Source organism: Lichenostomus cassidix, chromosome 26 (assembly GCF_008360975.1).
Source record: "Lichenostomus cassidix isolate B80296 chromosome 26, HeHo_3.0, whole genome shotgun sequence".
Taxonomy (NCBI): Eukaryota; Metazoa; Chordata; class Aves; order Passeriformes; family Meliphagidae; genus Lichenostomus; species Lichenostomus cassidix.
In genome coordinates this window covers 4,099,123-4,120,163 of record NC_139506.1, presented here as the reverse complement: position 1 = coordinate 4,120,163, position 21,041 = coordinate 4,099,123, and the positions used below count along the sequence as shown (strand labels likewise).

The 21,041-nt window shown below is 52.2% G+C and overlaps 1 protein-coding gene and 1 long non-coding RNA gene across 18 annotated transcripts in view; both read right to left on the bottom strand.

Annotated features, from left to right (window-relative positions):
• ATP2B4 (ATPase plasma membrane Ca2+ transporting 4) overlaps positions 1–21,041 on the bottom strand; it is a 60,764-nt gene that overhangs the window by 10,458 nt on the left and 29,265 nt on the right. For 10 of the 17 annotated variants that reach the window (XM_085082901.1, XM_085082904.1, XM_085082910.1 and 7 more), the window contains exons 7-21: positions 19,084–19,119; positions 17,368–17,529; positions 16,645–16,859; positions 16,326–16,568; positions 14,883–15,124; positions 13,096–13,330; positions 11,796–11,975; positions 10,990–11,077; positions 10,771–10,877; positions 8,831–9,022; positions 5,736–5,949; positions 4,006–4,217; positions 3,008–3,115; positions 2,536–2,718; positions 196–285 (exon numbers count right to left, since the gene is read on the bottom strand). In XM_085082901.1, coding sequence (XP_084939027.1) covers positions 196–285; positions 2,536–2,718; positions 3,008–3,115; positions 4,006–4,217; positions 5,736–5,949; positions 8,831–9,022; positions 10,771–10,877; positions 10,990–11,077; positions 11,796–11,975; positions 13,096–13,330; positions 14,883–15,124; positions 16,326–16,568; positions 16,645–16,859; positions 17,368–17,529; positions 19,084–19,119 — 2,507 coding nt within the window. Of the gene's footprint in view, positions 1–84; positions 286–2,535; positions 2,719–3,007; positions 3,116–4,005; positions 4,218–5,735; positions 5,950–8,830; positions 9,023–10,770; positions 10,878–10,989; positions 11,078–11,795; positions 11,976–13,095; positions 13,331–14,882; positions 15,125–16,325; positions 16,569–16,644; positions 16,860–17,367; positions 17,530–19,083; positions 19,120–21,041 lie in introns of those variants that run through there. The other 7 variants (XM_085082913.1, XM_085082918.1, XM_085082919.1 and 4 more) reach the window with 7 other exon arrangements.
• LOC146427028 (uncharacterized) lies at positions 7,074–8,791 on the bottom strand. Its single transcript, XR_014856582.1, has 3 exons — positions 8,684–8,791; positions 7,514–8,641; positions 7,074–7,459 (listed from the first exon to the last, which is right to left on the bottom strand). It is a non-coding gene; the product is annotated as an uncharacterized LOC146427028 (long non-coding RNA).

Sequence of the window (21,041 nt, the reverse complement as noted above, 5' to 3'; positions counted from 1 at the left end):
AGGCTGAGAGGGAGAGAGAACAGGCAGGGTTAGGGGGGTGCAGGTGCTCTCTGTGGTTATTAGAAGTCATGCATTGTAAAACCATCACTCACTGCCCGCAGGAGGAGATGCAGCAGCAGCAGCAACAGCAGAAGTGGTGGGAGTGGAATTGACGGAGGAAAGAGCTACATGGGTTGGGCTAGAAACATTTTTTACATCGTGGTGCTGGCTCACGATGGAAGGCTGTCTCCTGAGGGCTCCCTGCAAAGAGGAGGCGCCGGTCTGGAATGTGTAAACTACGTCCATCTGCAAAGAACCAGAGAGTGAGATAGCGACGCCCGGCCAGGGATGGGGACAGGGGACAGGGGGACAGGGGGACAGGGGAGCAGGGAGGCCGGGCAGACACACAGACAGCGAGGAAGGAGGAGGATGGAGAGGTGAGGAAGAGGAGGAGGAAGGAGGAGAGAGCCCCACCACCCCACGCTGCCCTGAACCCACTCGGGGTTTTGCTGGCTGGGAGCAGAGAGAGCGTCCAGCTCTGCCCTTCCCTGGGGAGGCAGAGCAGCAGGATTGATCCCCCCACCGGGAAAAAGGCTGTGGTGGGAGGCAGTGGCAGAGGAAACATCCTGGGGATCTGCAGGAAGAGCAGAGAGAGAGACAGAGGGTGGGCAGAGGTGTGAGCAGGCAGCCGTGGGGCTGGAGAGCTGCGCTGGGAAAGGGCTGCTGGTGCCTCAGCCCTGTGGGGCCGCTTGGGGACACGCCGTGGGCTCCTCTGGCACGAGGAGATGGCTCAGGAGGGGCTCTGGGTGGGAGCTGGGCTGCAGCACCCTGGTGCTGGGGCCACCCCTGTGGATGTGTGACACTTGAGGAACCCAGCGGCGTCCCAGTGCCACCGTGGCTTCTTTGTGGCTGGATTGTCCCAGCCCTGTGGCACCTTTGGGACACCTCCAGGCCCAGCTGTGGCTCGTGCTGTGGAGCTGTTTTGCTCCTGCCCCACTTTGGTGTCCCTCTGTGCCCCACCCTCCAGGGAAGAGCCTCTTCAGGCACCCCCAGTGGGGACAGGAGCTCCCCTGGATGCTCAGGTTGGACCCTGAGGAGGCTCCAGGAGCATCCAGGAGTGTTTCTCATGTGGCAAGAGCTCATCTCATCTCATCTCATCATCTCATCTCATCTCATCTCATCTCATCTCATCTCATCTCATCTCATCTCAGCTCCACCACAGGGAAACACCTGGGAACACCTGGGAACACCTGGGGCACTTCTGGCACTGCAGAAATCTTGGGACCTCCCAGATTTCCACCCCATCTGGATCACTTCCAGCAGCTCCTGGAAGCTCCCAGCATGTTTTTCCTGTGGATGAAGCACTGGTTACCCCTCACAAAAAGCCCCTTGGTGCTCACAGCAGGAATTGAGGCAGAGCTTCGCCTTGAAGCCATCGAGGTGACACAGAGAAGGGACATTAGCTCTGCCCTAGCCAGTGTCCCCAGGCCATCTGTCAGAGGGACAGGAAGGAGGAGGAACAAAGGTGACCCAGCAGCCCTGAGTGCCAGGGGACACAGGGACAGCTCTGCCCAGGCCTCGAGGGAAAGTGAGAGGCACAAAACTCTGCCTGCCCAGCGGCCTGGGGCAAAACCCACCCTTTTGGGGTGGAAAAAAAGGGAAAAAAGTCATGGAAAAAAGTCAGGGAAAACCAACTGATGTCAAAAGGAGATGAAGAGAGGTTTTCTCCTGTCCTTCTGTGCTGTGGGGCTGAGAGCTCCGGGTGTGGAGCACAGGGGTGGCACAAGGACAGAGTGGCCAAGGAGTGACACCTTGGCTGCTGGCAGATCCCTGCTGGGCACATTCCCACCGGGAACAGCATTCCAGCAGCTGCCAGGAGCACGACAGAGCCTGGGGGGCTCTGTGGACCCTTCACAGCCTCCTGTGGTGCTGAGGTGACCATCAGTGGCATGTCCAGCCTCCTGCTACCAGCAGGACACCATGACTGCAGCAGAACAGCCTCAGAGGTGACCATCAGTGGCATGTCCAGCCTCCTGCTACCAGCAGGACACCATGACTGCAGCAGAACAGCCTCATAGGTGACCATCAGTGGCATGTCCAGCCTCCTGCTGACCAGCAGGACATGGTGTCTGCAGCAGAACAGCCTCAGAGGTGACCATCAGTGGCATGTCCAGCCTCCTGCTGACCAGCAGAATGTGGTATCTGCAGCAGAACAGCCTCAGAGGTGACCATCAGTGGCATGTCCAGCCTCCTGCTGACCAGCAGGACACCATGACTGCAGCAGAACAGCCTCAGAGGTGACCATCAGTGGCATGTCCAGCCTCCTGCTGACCAGCAGGACACCATGACTGCAGCAGAACAGCCTCCCCCCACCCCCAGCTGTCCCAAAATCCCAGCTTATCCCAACTCCCCGCCCAGGGAAAGGCACAGGCTGGCCCAGGAGGTGACAGATCCTCCGAGCAGCAGCCAACACCTCTGTGCAGACTGAGCCCCTGGAAGGGGAGAGAGAAGGAGAGAGGGGAGGAGGAGCCCCCCAGCCCCCGTGCCCCCCTATACCTGGGTCTGGATCCTGTTGAGCCCCCGGAACCACAGGATCTGCCCTCGCCGCAGCTCCATCTCCGCATGGTCGATCTCATCCACGTCCTCGGGCAGCTCCTCCTCGGGGATCTCCTCCTTGGTGATGCCGTGCCCAGCTTCCTTCAGGAACTTCAGGCGGCTCGTGGGGACGGTGCAGATCACCTGGGGACACAGCAGAGCCTGAGCCCGAGGGCGTGGCAGTGCCAGCAGGGCGCTGTGATCCGCGGGGATCCAGCGGGAATGTCACTGTCACTGCTGGGTGTGTCCCTCCGGGTGGGAATGAGGATGAAGGGATGAGGATGGATCTCCAGTGGGAATGTCACTGTCACTGCTGGGTGTGTCCCTCTGGGTGGGGATGAGGATTAGGGGATGAGGATGGATCTCTCCTTGCTGCTGTTTGGAGAAAAACTGGGGAGGGAAAATGGGGTGGGATTTGGGGATTGGCTCTTACCTGGCCCCACAGGAGCTCTCCCACTCCAATGAAAATGCACCAGAACCACTGGCTCAGGGTGAGCCCGGAGCAGCTGAAGGGCTTCCCACCGAATTCCACGATGATGATCTGCGGCACAGGAGACAAGAATCACACCCTGGGCAGCTCTAAGGGCGTGGAAATTCCCCTTGGGCCACACTTTTCCCTCTTTCCTGGGATTACCAGATGAGCAAAGACCTCACACCCAGCCTGGGAGCTTTATGGGACACCAGAGAGGTGCAAGGACCTCACATCCAGTCTGGGAGCTTTATGGGACACCAGAGAGGTGCAAGGACCTCATATCTAAGCTGGGAATTTTGTGGAACACCAGAAGAACAGAGACCTCACATCCAGGCTGGGGATTTTAGGAACAGAGACCTCACATCCAGGCTGGAAATTCTGTGGAACACCAGAGAGGAACAACGACCTCATATCCAGCCTGAGAACTTCATGGAACACCAGAGAGGAGCCAGAACCTCACATCCAGGCTGGGGATTTTATAGAACACCAGAGAGGAGCCAGAACCTCCCATCCAGGCTGGGGATTTTATAGAATACCAGAGAGGAGCCAGGACCTCATATGCAGCCTGGGAACCTCATGGAACACCAGAGAGGAACAAGAACCTCCCATCCAGGCTAGGGATTTTATGGAACATCAGAGAGGAGCAAGGACCTCCCACCCAGCCTGGGAACTTCATGGAACACCAGAGAGGAGCAAGGACCTCCCATCCAGCCTGGAAACCTCACAGACCACCAGCAGCACCTCCCAACATGCTCTAGACCCCAAATCACAGAACACCAGGACAAACTGGCTTGGAAGGGATTTCAACCCCACCCAGATCCACAGGCAGGGACACCTTCCACCAGCCCAGCCCTCTCCGAGCTCCACCCAGCCTGGCTTGGGCACTTCCAGCGTGCCTCTTGTGCCACCAAGGGGACAGAACCGACCCTGCCAGTGACACAGTGACCCCGCGGCGTCACCTGGGCGGCGAAGGTGCCCAGCACCACGGTGCAGAAGATGGGGTTGCGGTAGATGGACTCGAAGACGTTCCTCTCGCCGTGGATCTTGCGGGCGTTGATCTCGTTGAAGAGCTGCATCATCACGAAGGTGTTGAAGACGATGGTGTAGTGCTCGGTGGGGGGAGAGTGCAGCGGGGCGTTCCGGCCGCTGTCGATGTCGAAGAACTTCTCCCCTGAGAGGGGAAAAAGGGAGTTTGGGAAGAGGGAAGAGAGCAGGGGATGGGGTCTTGCTGCTTCCTTCTGCTCGGCGCTGGGGGAGGAGGGATTAGGGTGCCTTCAACTCTATATCTTTAAAAATGTTGAATGATGTCTTTACAAATGCCAAAGAACTTCTCCCCTGAGCAGGGAAAAGGGAGTTTGGGAAGAGGGAAGAGAGCAGAGGATGGGATCTTGCTCCTTCCTTCTGCTCTGTGCTGGGGGAGGTGGGATTAGGGTGCCTTCAACTCTGAATATATCCTTAAAAATGCTGAATAATATTTTTAAAAATGCCAAGAAGCTCAAACTCTGCACCAGGAGCAAAAAGCCCTCTCTGGGTCACCCCTGCTCCCCATCCATCCATCCATCCATCCATCACAAAGCTCTGTCCTACACGAGGTCACCGAGTGACAGTGACAATGACAATAGGGTGCCCTGATCCCTGACAATTTTTTGCCTTCTCTTTTTTAAACAGGAAATTCTTTTCAAATTTTAAATTCTTTTTTATAATACCCTTTCATATATTTTATATACCCTTCTACATCTTTTATATACCCTTTTATATGCGTTATATATAAAACATATTTATTTTCTGTACCCTTCCCTTTTCCCTCTTCCCTTTCCCCTTTCCTTTTTCCCTTTCCTTTTCCCTTTCCCCTTTCCCCCAGCACCCCAGGGGCTGCGTGTTGGGGAAGATGAAATAGGAAAGCCTTATAAATATGATTACCTGGCAAAAGATGCTGAGAATGTGGAGATTGAAATGCAGACAAGCTTTGAGATACCAAACCCCAGTTACTGAACAACTAGAAAACAATGATATAGCCAACTGAAGGTAATCCCACTTTTTGATAGAACAATCCCCTCTGCCTGCAGGCAGCTCCAAGGGTCAGAGCAGACCCTGCCTGCTTGGCAGAGGGTCCAAAAAGCAGTTTTTAGGGTTTAAAATATAACCCCATGTGGTAATGGGATGATTCTTATAGGTTGTGTGTAAATGTTGTAGGATTTGTAGCTTGTTCTAGATTGGTTAATGAGAATTAGAATATTCAAAATATAACTCTGTATGGTAATGCCATGATTCTTACAGGTTGTATGTAAATGTTGTAGGGTTTGTAGCTTGTTCTAGATTGGTTAATGGGAATTAGAATATTCAACACAGAAGATGAGTAGGATTTGTAGCTTGTTCTAGACTTAGAATATTCAACACAGAAGATGATTTATTGTATTGTAAACGGCAACCACGGAATCTAGCTCTCACTGTCTCTATCTCTCTCTCTTGCTCTCTCTCACTCTCTCTTTTCTGCTCCTCTTCTACTCTCTCTTGCTTCTCTGACCTGCTTTGGGCTCGTCTGACAGCCCCTGGCAGCTCTCCTACACCCACCCACGGGATTTATTCATTTCCCAACAAACCCCATGCTCTAAGCCCTGACCTCAGCCACCTCTCACCTCTGTCCCCACCGTCCCAAACCCACCAACAGACCCTCCAAGGCGCGGCTCACCGGCGAAGAGCAGGGTGAAGATGATGGTGAGCTGGTAGACGGCGTGGCCCAGGATGTTCTTCATCATGGTGCGCGAGATGAGCGGCTTGTTGCGGCCGTAGGGCTTGCGCAGCAGCAGCGACTCCGACGGCGGCTCCGTGGCCAGCGCCAGCGAGGCGAACGTGTCCATGATCAGGTTCACCCACAGCATCTGCACGGCCTTCAGGGGAGAGTCCTGCAGGGGAGCAGCAGGGAGAACACATCACACCACCGAAATCGAGCTTTTTTCCCTCTTTGTTTCACTCCTGTCCTGATAAAAGCTCCAGAATTGCTCTGGGATCTTTAACACCTTCCTAAAACACTCCCAGACATTTCTCCTTTGCTCCAAGCTCCTTCAGGGGAGAGTCCTGCAGGGGAACAGCAGGGAGAACACATCACACCACTGAAATCGAGCTTTTTTCCCTCTTTGTTTCGCTCTTGTCCTGATAAAAACTCCAGAATTGCTTTGGGATCTTTAACACCAAACATTTCTCTTTAGGTCTAAGCTCCCTCAAGGCCTTCAGGGGAGAATCCTGCAGGGGAGCAGCATGGAGAACACATCATGCCACCAAAATCAAGCTTTTTTCCCTCTTTGTTTCACTTTCATCCTGATAAAAGCTCCAGAGTTGCTTTGGGATCTTTAACACCTCCCTAAAACACTCCCAGACATTTCTCCTTTGCTCCAAGCTCCTTCAGGGGAGAACCCTGCAGGGGAAGAGCATGGAGAACATGTCAGGCAACCAAAATTGGCCTTTTTTCCCTCTTTGTTTTGCTTTCATCCTGAAAAAAGCTCCAAAATTGCTTTGGGATCTTCAACATCTTCCTAAAACACTCCTGTTCCAGTGAAGAACAATCAGAAAACCTGTTAAAATCAAGATTGATTCTCCTGCTCCAGTGAAGAACAACCCACTGAAAACCTCTTGAAATCAAGATATTTACTCTCCTGCTTCAGTGGGAAACAATTCACTGAAAACCTGTTAAAATCAAGAGATTTATTCTCCTGCTCCAGTGAAAAAGAATCCACAGGAAACCCGTTAAATCCAACAGGTTTATTCTCCTGCTCCACTGAAAAACAACCCACTGAAAACCTGTTAAATCTAACAGATTTATTTGCCTGCTCCAGTGGAAAAGAACCCACTGAAAACCTGTAAAACCCAAGAGATTTATTCTCCTGTTCCAGTGAAGAGCAATCAGAAAACCTGTTAAAATCAAGATTGATTCTCCTGCTCCAGTGGCAAACAATCCCCAGGAAAACCCGTTCAGTCCAAGAGATTTATTCTCCTGCTCCATTGAAAAACAACCCACTGAAACCTGTAAAAACCAAGAGATTTATTCTCCTGCTCCACTGAGAAACAAGCCACAGGAAAACCTGTTAAATCCAAGGTATTTATTCTCCTGCTCCAGTGAAAAAGAATCCACTGAAAACCTATAAAAACCAAGAGATTTATTCTCCTGCTCCAGTGAAGAACAATCAGAAAACCTGTTAAATCCAACAGATTTATTCTCCTGTTCCAGTGAAAAACAACCCACTGAAAACCTGTTAAAACCAAGATTGATTCTCCTGCTCCAGTGAAGAACAATCCACTGAAAACCTGTTAAATCCAACAGGTTTATTCTCCTGCTCCACTGAAAAACAACCCACTGAAAACCTGTTAAATCCAACAGGTTTATTCTCCTGCTCCACTGAGAAACAACCCACTGAAAACCTGTTAAATGCAACAGATTTATTCTCCTGTTCCAGTGAAGAGCAATCAGAAAACCTGTTAAAATCAAGATTGATTCTCCTGCTCCAGTGAAGAATAATCCACTGAAAATCTGTTAAATCCAACAGATTTATCCTCCTGTTCCAGTGAAAAAGAACCCAAAAAACCTGTTAAATCTAACAAATTTATTCTCCTGTTCCAGTGAAAAAGAATCCATTGAAAACCTGTAAAAACCAAGATATTTATCCTCCTGCTCCAGTGACAAAAAACCCACTGAAAACCTATAAAAACCAAGAGATTTATTCTGCTGCTCCAGTGAAGAACAACCAGAAAACCTGTTAAATCCAACAGGTTTATCCTCCTGCTCCACTGAAAAGCAACCCACTGCAAACCTGTTAAAATCAAGAGATTTATTCTCCTGTTCCAGTGAAAAAGAATCCACATGAAACCTGTTAAATCTAACAGATTTATTCTCCTGTTCCAGTGGAAAAGAACCCACTGAAACCTGTACAAACCAAGAGATTTATTCTCCTGTTCCAGTGAAGAACAATTACAAAACCTGATAAATCCAACAGATTTACTCTCCTGCTCCACTGAAAAACAACCCACTGAAAACCTGTTAAAATCAAGATAGATCCTCCTGCTCCAGTGACGAACAATCCACAGGAAAACCTGTTCAATCCAAGAGATTTATTCTCCTGCTCCAGTGAGAAAGAATCCACAGGAAACCTGTTAAATCCAACAGATTTATTCTCCTGCTCCACTGAAAAACAACCCACTGAAACCTGTAAAAACCAAGAGATTTGTTCTGCTGCTCCAGTGAAAAAGAATTCACTAAAAATGTGTTAAAAGCAACAGGTTTATTCTCCTTTTCCAGTGAGAAAGAACCCACAGGAAACCCACTAAATCCAACAGGTTTATCCTCCTGCTCCACTGAGAAACAACCCACTGAAAACCTGTACAAACCAAGAGATTTATCCTCCTGCTCTAGTGACAAAAAACCCACTGAAAACCTATAAAACCCAAGAGATTTATTCTCCTGTTCCAGTGAACAAGAATCCACTGAAAACCTGTAAAAACCAAGAGATGTATTCTCCTGTTCCAGTGACGAACAATCCACAGGAAAACCTGTTCAATCCAAGATATTTATTCTCCTGCTCCATTGAAAAAGAACCCACAGGAAACCTGTTAAATCCAACAGATTTATTCTCCTGCTCCACTGAAAACCTGTAAAAACCAAGAGATTTATCCTCCTGCTCCACTGAAAAACAACCCACTGCAAGCCTGTTAAAATCAAAATTGATCCTCCTGCTCCAGTGACAAAAACCCCACCGATTTCTCCTCAAAACACCCATTTCTCCTCCCTCTCCATACCTGGGTGATGCAGGCACCAGTGAAAGCCACGATGACAGCCACCACGTTAACAGTGAGCTGGAACTGCAGGAACTTGGAGATGCTGTCGTAGACGTTGCGACCCCACATGACAGCCTTGACGATGCTGGTGAAGTTGTCATCGGTCAGGATGATGTCCGAGGCTTCCTTGGCCACGTCCGTGCCAGCAATGCCCTTGGGGGAGCAGGGAGAGAGCAGGGGGTGAGTCATTGTTGGCTCTGATGCTTCCCAGGAATATTCCTGGGAGTGTCACTGTTGAGCTGCTAGCAGAGAGAGAAGACTCAGTTCTCCGTGTGGTGTAAAAGAGAGCATTTTATTATTTAATCCCAACTTATATAGACTTTTCAGAGGTCACCCAGATTGGTCAGTCAGAAACCTCCCCCTAGGCAGACTGGCCAGGCCTGAACTGTCCAAATCTCGAGACACTGTTTTTAATAACATCCAAACTTTATCTTTGTTCATAAAACACAGGAAGAAGAGAGAAAAGAATTCTCATGGGAAAGGTGTGTGCTAGCCACAGGGGAGGAAAATTGGGTGGAGATAAAGCCAAGCTGGGCTTGGGTGGCAGCAGAGCTGCAAAGATTCAAGGATGGGCTGTGAGTCAGCCCAGCTTTCTCTGAGCACATCCCAGCGTGGAAAAGCCGGAAAAAACTGAAAAGAAGCTGGAAAAAACTGAAAAGAAGCTGGAAAAAACTGAAAAGAAGCTGGAAAAAAGCTGGGGAAAAGGTGGAAAAAAGTGGAAAAAAGCTGGAAAAAAGCTAGAAAATGGCTCTTTGCTCGTGCTAGGGAATGGCTCCAGCCCGGGCTGGGCATCTCCCAAAGCAGGGAGAGCTCGGTGTGGCTTTCTGCCCCACAATTCCCAAAAATCTCCCGGGCTGGGCTGTGCTTCCCGGCGCCGGCACAGCGAGGCGCTCGCCCTGCAGGAATTCCACAACGAGCCCATTGTTGCCTGGAGCTTCCCTGGGGAAACTCTCTTGGGATCCCGTCGGGAATTCCCTGCCAGTTGCAGGGCATGAGGTTTAGGGGAATAGCCACCTGCCTTCCCTGCTCATCCTAAAGGTTCTGGAATTGTGCTTGAATGTTTAATACAACCCCAAAAACACTTCCCAAAAATCTCTCATTTGCTCAGAGCTCCCTATGCAGCATGCCCACCCAGCTCCTGCTCGTGTCCCTAAAATTAATCCACAATAAACCTGTTAAAAGCAACAGGTTTATTTCCCTGCTCCTTTCAGGCAGGATGAAATTTTTTAAAAAAAGCATCAAAGCAGAGTTTTCCACCTTAAATAAATTCCCAAAGTCTGATCCAGCACCGTGCTTGGAATTGGGGTGGAGAGCTGCAGGGAAAACCAAGTCATGGGGCAGCTCTCCCAAATCCAGGAGATCCAGGATTGTGGGAGCCCCAGTCCCTTGCTAACACTCATGTGCAGCTCAGAATTAAATCCAGCATCCCAAGAAAGATCCTTTTTGGGTTTTTAAGTCATCCCACAGATTGGGAAGAGAATTCCAACAGTCTGGAAAAAATTTTAGTGGGATAACCAAGCAAGCCATGGATTTCTGATACCGTGGAGCAAAGGGAATCACCCAGGCCATCCCTACCATGGCAAACCCAATGAATTTCCTAAGAAAGTTCCCTTTGGGGTTTTTAATCCATCCCACAGATTGGGAAGAGAATTCCAATGGTCTGGAAAAAATTCTAGTGGGATAACTGAGCAAACCATGGATTTCTGATCCTGTGGAGCAAAGGGAAACCCCCAGGCCATCCCTACCATGGGGATTCATTTCCCATGGGGATTCAAACCCAATTCATTTCCTAAGCAAGCTCCTTTTGGGGTTTTTAAGCCATCCCACAGATTGGGAAGAGTGTTCCAATGGTCTTTTGGATACCCAGAAGTTTCAAAGGGAAACCCCCAGCCCGTCCCTACCATGGCAAAGCCAACGTCTGCTTTCTTCAGGGCTGGGCCATCGTTGGTCCCATCCCCTGTCACTGCCACCACCTGCCTCTGCTCTCCCACAGTGCTGTCGATGATTCCTGCAACAGAAACAAGTAATTCCTGAGAAATTAAACCCCCAGGGAAGGCTCCCAGCATGGATCAGGCTGGGAAAGCCCCCAGGGAAGAGCCCTTTGGGAGAGCAGAACCCACCTTTCACCAGGGTGTGCTTGTCCGTGGGGGAGGAACGCGCCAGCACCCGCAGCTTGGGCCAGATCTTGTCCAGCTGCTCCTGCTCCACCTGCAGCACCGGGGAAAAGGGAAGTCATTTCCCTCCAGGAGTCTGCTGTCCCTCTGGAGAGCAAAGCCCAGCCGGGGCAGGGTGGTGCCTTCACCCCTAAATGCTGCTGAGCATCCCAGGAGCTCCATTTATCCAAGGAAAAGAGGGGAGCCCAGCAGGATTTGGGAAACCCAGGTTTGGGAAATCAAGTAGGATTTGGGAAACCCAGCAGGATTTGGGAAACCCAGCACGATTTGGGAAACTCAGCAGGATCTGGGAAACCCATCAGGATTTAGGAAACCCGTCAGGATTTGGGAAACCAAGTAGGATCTGGGAAACCCAGCAGGATCTGGTAAGACCATCACGATTTGGGAAACCCATCAGTATTTGGGAAACCCAGCAGGATTTGGAAAACCCAGCAGGATCTGGTAAGCCCAGCACGATTTGGGAAACTCAGCAGGATCTGGAACGCCAAGTAGGATTTAGGAAACCCAGAAGGATTTGGGAAACCAAGTAGGATTTGGGAAACCCAGCAGGATCCAGTAAACCCATCAGGATTTGATAAACCCAGCAGGATTTGGGAAACCAAGTAGGATTTGGGAAACCCAGCAGGATCCAGGAAACCCAGCAGGATCCAGTAAACCCAGCAGGATCTGGTAAACCCATCAGGATTTGGTGCTTTTTGGGGCTGCAAGGCCTCCCAACCCCACCCAGAGCAGCCCCCAGAGCTGTTTCCCACCTCTCCCTTCTCGTTGCGGATGAGCCGATTGAATTCCTTCCCCTCGAGGCACAGGAAGTCCTCCCCGGGCAGCAGGATGCCACACTTGGTGGCGATGGCACGGGCGGTGTTGATGTTGTCCCCTGTCACCATGCGGACGGTGATCCCCGCGCGCTGGCACTTCAGGATAGCGTCTGGCACCTGGGGACAGGGACAGGGGTGGCACTGGGAATCCCAGGAATAAAGCAGCTCCTTTCCCAGCCTCCCTAGAAGGTTCTGGAAAGGGGTGAGGAGTGTCCATCTGTCACCCCAAGGGGAAGGGACCTTGCTGCCACCTTGCTGTCACCTCGCTGTCACCACCCTGGGTGACAAGGCACGGCCAGGCCACCCTAAAAGTGGGAATTTCATCCCCCTCCCGCCCCAGCACTAATAGGTTTATCCATCAGGGAGCAGTGGGGGAAGAGAGGATATCAGTGAGGAATGAGCAAATCGAATCAGGAGCCTCCAGAGCCTGCAGACAGGGATCTGTAATGCAATTCCCAGAGCCAGATCCCTGAACATCTAATCAGGAACGGGGCGAGCAGGGGGGCCAGCTCCAAATTGGAATCCAGGGCCAGGAATGGGGGGATTATTGCATTAGCCCAGCAGACAGCTCAGAGGGGAAAGCCAGCTCCAGGAGCCCTCCTGCTCCAGGACTCTTCCCTGCTGTTTCCATCCACCTTTGGGGCAGCACAGAGCCCTGGAGCAGCTGGGGTTGGGAATTTCGGGTGGGAACAGAACCCCTGGAGCAGCTGGGGTTGGGAATTTTGGGTCAAACAGAACCCCTGGAGCAGCTGGGGTTGGGAATTTCGGGTGGGAACAAACCCCTAAACACTGCTGAGCATCCCAGGAGCTCTGTTTATCCAAGGAGAAGAGGGAAGCCCAGCAGGATTTGGGAAACCCAGCAGGATTTGGGAAACCCAGAAGGATTTGGGAAACCCAGAAGGATTTGGGAAGCCCAGCAAGATTTGGGAAACCCAGAAGGATTTGGGAAGCATTGCAGGATCTGGGAAACCCAGCAGGATTTGGGAAGCACTGCAGGATTTGGGAAACCCAGTAGGAGTTGGAAAGCCCATTAGGAGTTGGGAAGCCCAGCAGGATTTGAGAATTTCAGGCAGGAACGTGCCGCCATGGGGTTGTTTTATCCAGGAATGGGAGAGAAATGCCTGCAGCAAGGAGCTAGGGGCACAGAGAGGAGAATCAACCATGGGATCAACCCCCTGAGCAGCAGGAAAAGGGCCAGGAATGGCGCAGGACAAAGGGGACAGGTGACACTGGGTACCTCAGGCCGCACAGGATCCTCAATCCCCACCACAGCAATGCAGGTCAGGTCTGACAGGATCTCGTTCTCGCTGTCCCAGTCGGGCTCGGCGTTGGCAGGGAAATCCCGGAAGGCCAGGCAGATGGTCCTGAGCCCGTGGCAGGCCATGGGCTCGATCACCTTCTTCACCATCTCGTCCCTGTCCTTCACCTTGAACAGCCGCGGCTCGCCGTTCTTGTCCAGGATCTTGGTGCACCTGGGGTGGGAGCAGCAGGGTGAGGCAGTGGGACCTTCCTGTCACCTCATTTACAGAAAGGGTGATGTCCCCCTTCCACAGGACCTTCCAGGCTTCCCAAATCCACCCAAAAAACATGCAGCACATTCCTGTTATCTCATCTATAAAATGGGCATAACCCCCTTTCACAGCTTTCCCAAAATCACCCAAAAACCATTTGGCTCACTCCTGTCATCCCATTTACAAAAGGGTGACATCCCCCTTCCACAGCTCCCTCCAGCTTCCCCAAAAATCACCCAGAAAACACTGGGCACATTCCTGTCACCCCATCCAGGCATCCCTCTTTCCACAGCTCCCTCCAGCTTTCCCAAAACCACCCCAAAAACACTCAGCACATTCCTGTCACCCCATCCAGGCATCTCTCTTTCCACAGCTCCCTCCAGCTTCCCCAAAACCACCCAAAAATCACTCAGCACATTCCCATCACCCCATCTAAAAAAGGGGATATTCCCTTCTCCACACCTCATTCCAGCTTCTCCCAAAACCATCCAAAAAACACTGGACACATTCCTGTCACCCCATCAGGGCATCCCTCTTTCCACAGCTCCCTCCAGCTTTCCCAAATCCACCAAAAAACACTTGACACACTCCCATCACCCCACCCACAAAAGGGTGACATCCCCCTTCCACAGCTCCCTCCAGCTTCCCCAAAATCACCCAAAAACCACTCAGCACATTCCCATCACCCCATCTAAAAAAGGGGATATTCCCTTCTCCACACCTCATTCCAGCTTCTCCCAAAACCATCCAAAACACACTCAGCACATTCCTGTCACCCCGTCCACAAAAGGGTGACATCCCCCTTCCCCAGCTCCCTCCAGCTTCCCCAAAATCACCCAAAACACACTCAGCACATTCCCATCACCCCATCTACAAAAAGGAAATATTCCTTTATCTACACCTCATTCCAGCTTCTCCCAAAACCATCCCAAAATCACTCAGCACATTCCCATCACCCCATCGAGGCATCCCTCTTTCCACAGCTCCCTCCAGCTCCCCCAAAATCACCCCAAAAACCACTCAGCACATTCCTGTCACCCCATCAGGGCATCTCTCTTTCCACAGCTCCCCCAAAATCACCCAAAAACCACTCAGCACATTCCCATCACCCCATCTACAAAAAGGGAATATTCCCTTCTCCACACCTCATTCCAGCTTCTCCCAAAACCATCCAAAAAACACTGGACACATTTCTGTCACCCCGTCGGGGCATCCCCCTTCCACAGCTCCCTCCAGCTCCCCCAAAATCACCCCAAAAACCACTCAGCACATTCCTGTCACCCCATCAGGGCATCCCTCTTTCCACAGCTCCCTCCAGCTCCCCCAAAATCACCCAAAACACACTCAGCACATTCCCATCACCCCATCGGCACATCCCCCTTCCACATCTCCCTCCAGCTCCCCCAAACCCCCCCAAAACCCCACTCAACACCTCCCAACCCCCACTCCCCATGCCCCCTTCACCCACAGGGCCACCAGAACCCCCAAACCCCCCGTGAGGAGGAGGATTTACTTGCGCAGGATGATCTCGGAGGCTCCCTTGCTGTACATGCGGAAGCCGCCGCCGCCGCTGCGGATCACGGTGCTCATGGACTTGCGCACCGAGTTGAAGGTGTAGACCTTGTAGAGCTTCTCCTCAGGCACCTCGTTGCGCACGGCCTGGTAGTCCTGCTTCAGGTCCAGCACGAAGCCCAGCAGGGCACACTCTGTCTTGTTGCCCACCTGCCGGGGCAGCCCTCCTTCCTTCTCCGGCGGCTGGGAAAAGGATGGGAAAGTGATGTTTGTTAAACCTGAGTGTGGAGCGGGATGGCTGACAGGGAGGAAAGGTATGGTGATGGTGATGCCTAGGATTTTAGATTCTGTATTTTTCGTGTGTCTGGAGTATAAGTGTGTGGCTCTGGACTGCATATAGGTGGCTAGCACAGGTCTTTCCCATGAGAACTTTCTCCTGTGGCTCATAAACAAAGATAAAGTTTGGATGTTATTCAAACAGTGTCTCGAGATTTGGACAGTTCAGGCCTGGCCAATTAGGCCTAGGGGGAGGTTTCTGACTGACCAATCTGAGTGACCTCTGAAAAGTCTATATAGGTTGGAATCAAAATAATAAAGCTCTCTTTTCTTGCCACACTGAGATCTCAGGTCTTTTTCTCTGCCAGCGGCTCAACAGCGACACAGAGAGAGTGCTAAAACTTCTGTTCCCTATTCTTTCTGTTCCCTGGTTTTTTCTGATTCAGCAAAAATCATCTTTATTTGTATGTTTGAGCAAAAATCTTAGGTATTTCTGTCCCAAATATTTGATGATATTGGGATAAACGCATAGCTTTAAACTCTGAGCAGGATTCTTGCAGTGGGACGCAGTTATTTTATTAGTAGTAGTAATACCTGCTTGTGTGTAACATCCCAGAGGTCCTTCTGCCAGAAGTTACTAGTATTAGTTATTTAGTAAGTTTTTCAGACATCTGTTTTAGCCCATGTAGGTGCAGCCTTTTAGTGGGAATTACTCTTGGTTTTGGAAAGCTGTTGTTTCAGTTATAGAAACAGTTTGGGAAAATAAATGCCTTGATGGTGAAAACTTGGGACAGGCAATTGGGAACAGAAGTTCCCAATTGATAGACAAAGCAATTCCTCTAGGTTGGGAATCCAAGGATACTTCGCTGCCTCAGAGCCCCAAAATACGTAAACAACAGTGAATTGGGGGGAGCAAACTTGGAGTAATTAACACCATCACCTGAAGGTGTAATTGGAAGATTAAGGTTCAATATGTTAATGGACAGAACTTATAAAATGTGAAGAACTTGTGACTCAGGGTCCATTTTGGGTGTAACCTCTCGAGTAGGCTTTGTCTGCCTGAAATACACCTGAAGTATTTCAATTAATTTGTTTTTTGTTCTCTTAACTTTGCCTGGCCTCTGTTTCAGCTAATCCCTGCTCAGGCACCACTAGCACCGCAGCTCACCAGGATTTTGGAGGTGTAGGCCGAGTTGATGGCCACGCCGTGCACGATGAGGTCCAGGATTTTGGGCAGGATGGCCTCGGGGTCGGGGATCTGGCGGTAGTGCGTGTCCCCGACGTACGCCTGCACCACCGTCATGCGGTTCATGGTCAGCGTCCCCGTCTTGTCCGAGCAGATGGCCGTGGCGTTGCCCATGGTCTCGCAGGCGTCCAGGTGCCTCACCAGGTTGTTGTCCTTCATCATTTTCTGCAAGCAGCCAGAAGGTCAGAGCTCACACATCAGGTTTCCTCCTCGCCTAACTCACGGCGTGACCGAGCCTCACCTTGACGGAGTAAGCCAGTGAGATGGTGACGGCCAGCGGGAGCCCCTCGGGGACAGCCACCACCAGCACGGTGACGCCGATGATGAAGAACTTGACGAAGTACTGGATGTAGATGGGGGTGCACTCGGCCAGCCAGGGCCGCTTCTGCACCCCGAAGGTGTCGATGACGAAGAAGAGCACCAAGATGATGACGGTGATGGCCGACATGAGCAGGCCTGGGGACAAGGGTGGGGTGAGGGGACACGAGGGACAGCCCTTCCCAACCAGATGTGGTTATGACAGAATGATTTTTGCCTTTTTTCTTTTACATATTTGTAATCTTCCCAGTACTTTTCCCTAGGCTTTTCCCCAGCTAGAAAGACTAAAGCCATTGCAGAGCTCCTGGGGAGCACGAGGCTCCTCTCCTGTCTTGGTTCTTCCTGGGAACAAAGGCTAATATTTTCATAAACAGCTAATACTAAGAGCTCCAGAGAAGGGGCTTAACCTGGAAAAAATTGTATCACCACTTGTCCTCCTAATCAGTGCTTTTTATCAATTCTGCTAATTTCCTAAAACCTATAAAATGGTATTCAGCCCTGTGGGGTTGGGATTTTGTGGATATTCTTCCACCACTGCCCCTGGAGCTTCAATAAAAATCCACATTTGGGTTACCTCCCATACTAAAATGGTCTCGAGTTTCATTTCTGGGCTGAAAAAGGCAACTCTGGGGTCACTGCCACTCACCTGCCTTCCCGATCTGCACCGCCAGGCGCGTCAGCTTCCCCTGCAGCACCGACTTCTCCTTCTTGGGCACCTTCACCTTCTTCTTCTCCTTCTCCTCGTTCTCCACCCCCTCCTGGCTCTTCAGGGGCTGGATCTCTAAGGCCACACCATCCTGAGTTTTAGCTACAGCCCGGGGGGCAAAACAAGACACCACGTGTGAATAGGAGAGAGACCCGGGAAAACCTGGAGGACACCACTGAGAAGGATGGTGGTGGGAGAGAGAGAGAGAGAGAAAGAGAAAGAGAGAAATCCCAGGACAAGAACCACTCCCGACACACGCGGCCGAGCACATGGAAGCTCCGTGTCCCAGGGCCCTGCCACCTGCCTGTGGGGTGGTTTTCTGTCATCTACCCCCAGCCCATGGGTAAGGGATCCTCAGAGGTGACACTGGCACTGGTTAAACCTCTGCAAGAAACCCTCTAGGCCAGATTTTGGGGTCTTTTCCAGCCTCTAGCCCTGCAGCAGGCTGGGAGCGCTTTGGGATGACCCCAGAGATGCTTTGGGATGACCCCAGAGAAGCTCCAGCACCCCAAATCCCTCGAGGAGCGTCCCCAATTTCCCCCTGGTGCCACCTCTGCAGTGCCCAGCAGGAACCTCTCGCCAGGGAAGCGACTGAGGGGGTGAGATGGAGGGGAGGGTTAGAAATTCGGATGGAGATTGAAGAGCAGCGAGCCAGGAATCCTCGAATCCCAGCCTGGAGCCATCCACCACGCCTTTAGGACCCGAGACAGCCCGGCTTCCCGTTCCTAAAATTGCTCTAATCCAGCTGGAAGGCTGCCCCGGGGAATCCCAAGCCTGGAAGCTTTGGAGAGGGATGGGAAGCCCCCCGAGAGGCTCCTCCTCAGCGGTGGCCCCAGGAATGCCCCAGGACCTGTCCCCTCCTGGCTGCTGCTGCTGCTGGAGGGCTCGAGGCCACCCCGGAGCTCCCGGACACCTCCACGGTGACAACAGACCCGACACGGACACAACAAGCACCCGGACACAGTCTGAGGCAAGGAGGGAAACTCAAACTGCTGAGAGGAGAGAGAGAGAGAGAAACAGAGAGAGAGAGAGAGAGAGAGGTGGAGAGAGAGGTGCAGAAATGGCTTCCTCCACAGCCTGCAAAGAACACTGTGAGAAACACGGGCGAGGAGACGCTCACGGAGTCGAGGCCATGGCAGGACAGGGTGCAAGTGTCCCCAGGGCCAGGCCCTGTCATCCCAGGAATGCCACAAGGGCACTGTCCCAAACACCAACCCCATGCAGGGACAGAGCTTCAAGGCCACGAGAGCTTCACAGCCACCAAATCCCTGCTGTGACTCAAGTTTATCCCATAAAGGATGCTCTGCCGAAGGTCCAGGCTGCAGGAAGTGCCCTGTCCTCCCTGCAAAATGGCTTTTCCCCACTCAGGAAGGTTCATCCCAGCAGGCACAGCCCCCGTTGGGATGCTGGGGACAACAGGAAGGGTCACCCCAGAAGGCAAAGCCCCCATTGGGACGCTGGGGACACCGCGGTGCCACACCAGGGCCACCGGCCACGGGACCCTTGCACCCTGTCCCAGAAAAACGAGGCGAGAGTCCCGCCGGAGCAGCCAAGAGCACAGACTGATGAGGAGAAGGAAGGAAGAAGGAAGAAGGAAGGAGGAATGCTCGGTAGTTAGTGTGGTGCTGGTTCAAAGGATGGAGAGGCTGGCGTTACCTTTGTTGCGGTTTTCGGGGGCTCCGCTTTTTTTACCTGTTCAAAGAGAGAAAGGGTGGAGGGCTGAGCACACACGGCTCAGATTTTGGGGTCTCTTCCAGCCTCGAGCCCTGCAGCAGGCTGGGAGCACTGTCCCCCATCTGGCTGGGACACTCCGAGGGGCTGCTCCAGTGACATCTGTGCACGGTCACCCTCGGGACATCACGCCTTGGTCCACACGGCTCGAGGAGCTCCCTGGCTGCCCCAGGCACCCCATTCCCAAGGATTCTGACTTTCCCCACCTGCAGATCATCCCCACAGTCCCAGAGGTGCCTCGAGGGTGCTGGAAGTGCCTCGGATTTCCAGGAGGAGGAATTGCAGAGCAGAGCTGGACTTCCTGCAGCTCCAGGTCCCTCCCTCCTGCTGCCGTCGGATCCAGGTTTGTCCCCACTGTGGGCAGCACCGGGCCCAGAGGAGGGGGTTGTGACCCCCCAAAATGTGTCCAGGGAGTCCCCAGGGTGCCACACGGGGCTCAACAAGCCGTGGGTGATGAGGGGTTTGTGTCACCCCCCAATTCCAGCAGGGATAAACTGGTGACACCCCCTGTCCCAATCTGCCCCCACATCCATGGAGCTGGAAGGTTGGGAAAGCTCAAAGCACTGTGCCTGGGTGGCTCCCACAGCCATCCCCAGTGCCATCCCCAGTGCCATCCCAGTGCCATTTTCAGTGCCTTTCCCAGTGCCACTCCCAGGGCACCTCATCCTCCCACCTCCACGGTGGCAGCCAAACCTGGGAGCTCCACAGCTCCCAAATCCCAGTGATCCTGACCAAGGAAACACTCCCCAACATCTGCTAAGGAAATATTCCCCAACATCTCCTGCAAGGAAACACTCCCCAACATCTCCTGACCAAGGAAATATTCCCCAGCATCTGCTAAGGAAATATTCCCCAACATCTCCTGACCAAGGAAATACTCTCCAACATCTCCTGCAAGGAAATACTCCCCAACATCTCCTGACCAAGGAAATATTCCCCAACATCTCCTGCAAGGAAATACTCCCCAACATCTCCTGCAAGGAAATATTCCCCAACATCTCCTGGATAAGGAAATATTCCCCAGCATCTGCTAAGGAAATATTCCCCAGCATCTCCTGACCAAGGAAATATTCCCCAGCATCTGCTAAGGAAATATTCCCCAGCATCTGCTAAGGAAATATTCCCCAACATCTCCTGGATAAGGAAATATTCCCCAGCATCTGCTAAGGAAATATTCCCCAGCATCTGCTAAGGAAATATTCCCCAATATCCGCAAGGAAATACTCCCCAGCATCTGCTAAGGAAATATTCCCCAGCATCTCCTGACCAAGGAAATATTCCCCAACATCTGCTGAAGGAATACTCCCCAACATCTCCTGACCAAGGAAATATTCCCCAACATGTCCTGGATAAGGCAATACTCCCTAGTGTCTCCTGGATAAGGAAATATTCCCCAGCCTCTCCCGGAGCTGGGGGAAGCCAGCACACACACACACACCCCCCAGAGCTCAGAGCTGGCAGCCAGCACAGCCCGGGAAGCCTCTCCCTGCCTGGCATTGTCTCCCAGGAAAGGCTCCCTGGCACAGGATGGCAGAGCAGCCAGCAGTGCCAGCTCGATCCTGCTGCCAGCGCCTGATCCTGGTGAGGATCCCACTGAGGATCAGCAGCTCAGGGAGCTTCCCAAGCTGGGAATGAGGAGCAGGATGGGAAAGCTGAGACAGGAGAGCGTTTGAATCCCAGCATGGTGGGAACACCTCAGCCTGGCTGCTCTCCCACTGTCCCCTCCATCCCACAGGGAGCTCAGGGAATGCCGCTGGAGATCCTCAGCCAAGTCCTTGAAGGGTGGGATGGGCTAAAAACACCCTGTTTTTAGCACCCAGGACTCACCTTCCCACCTGGGTGGGCAACAAGCACCGTGGGGCCACCAGCCCCTTTTCCTGTGG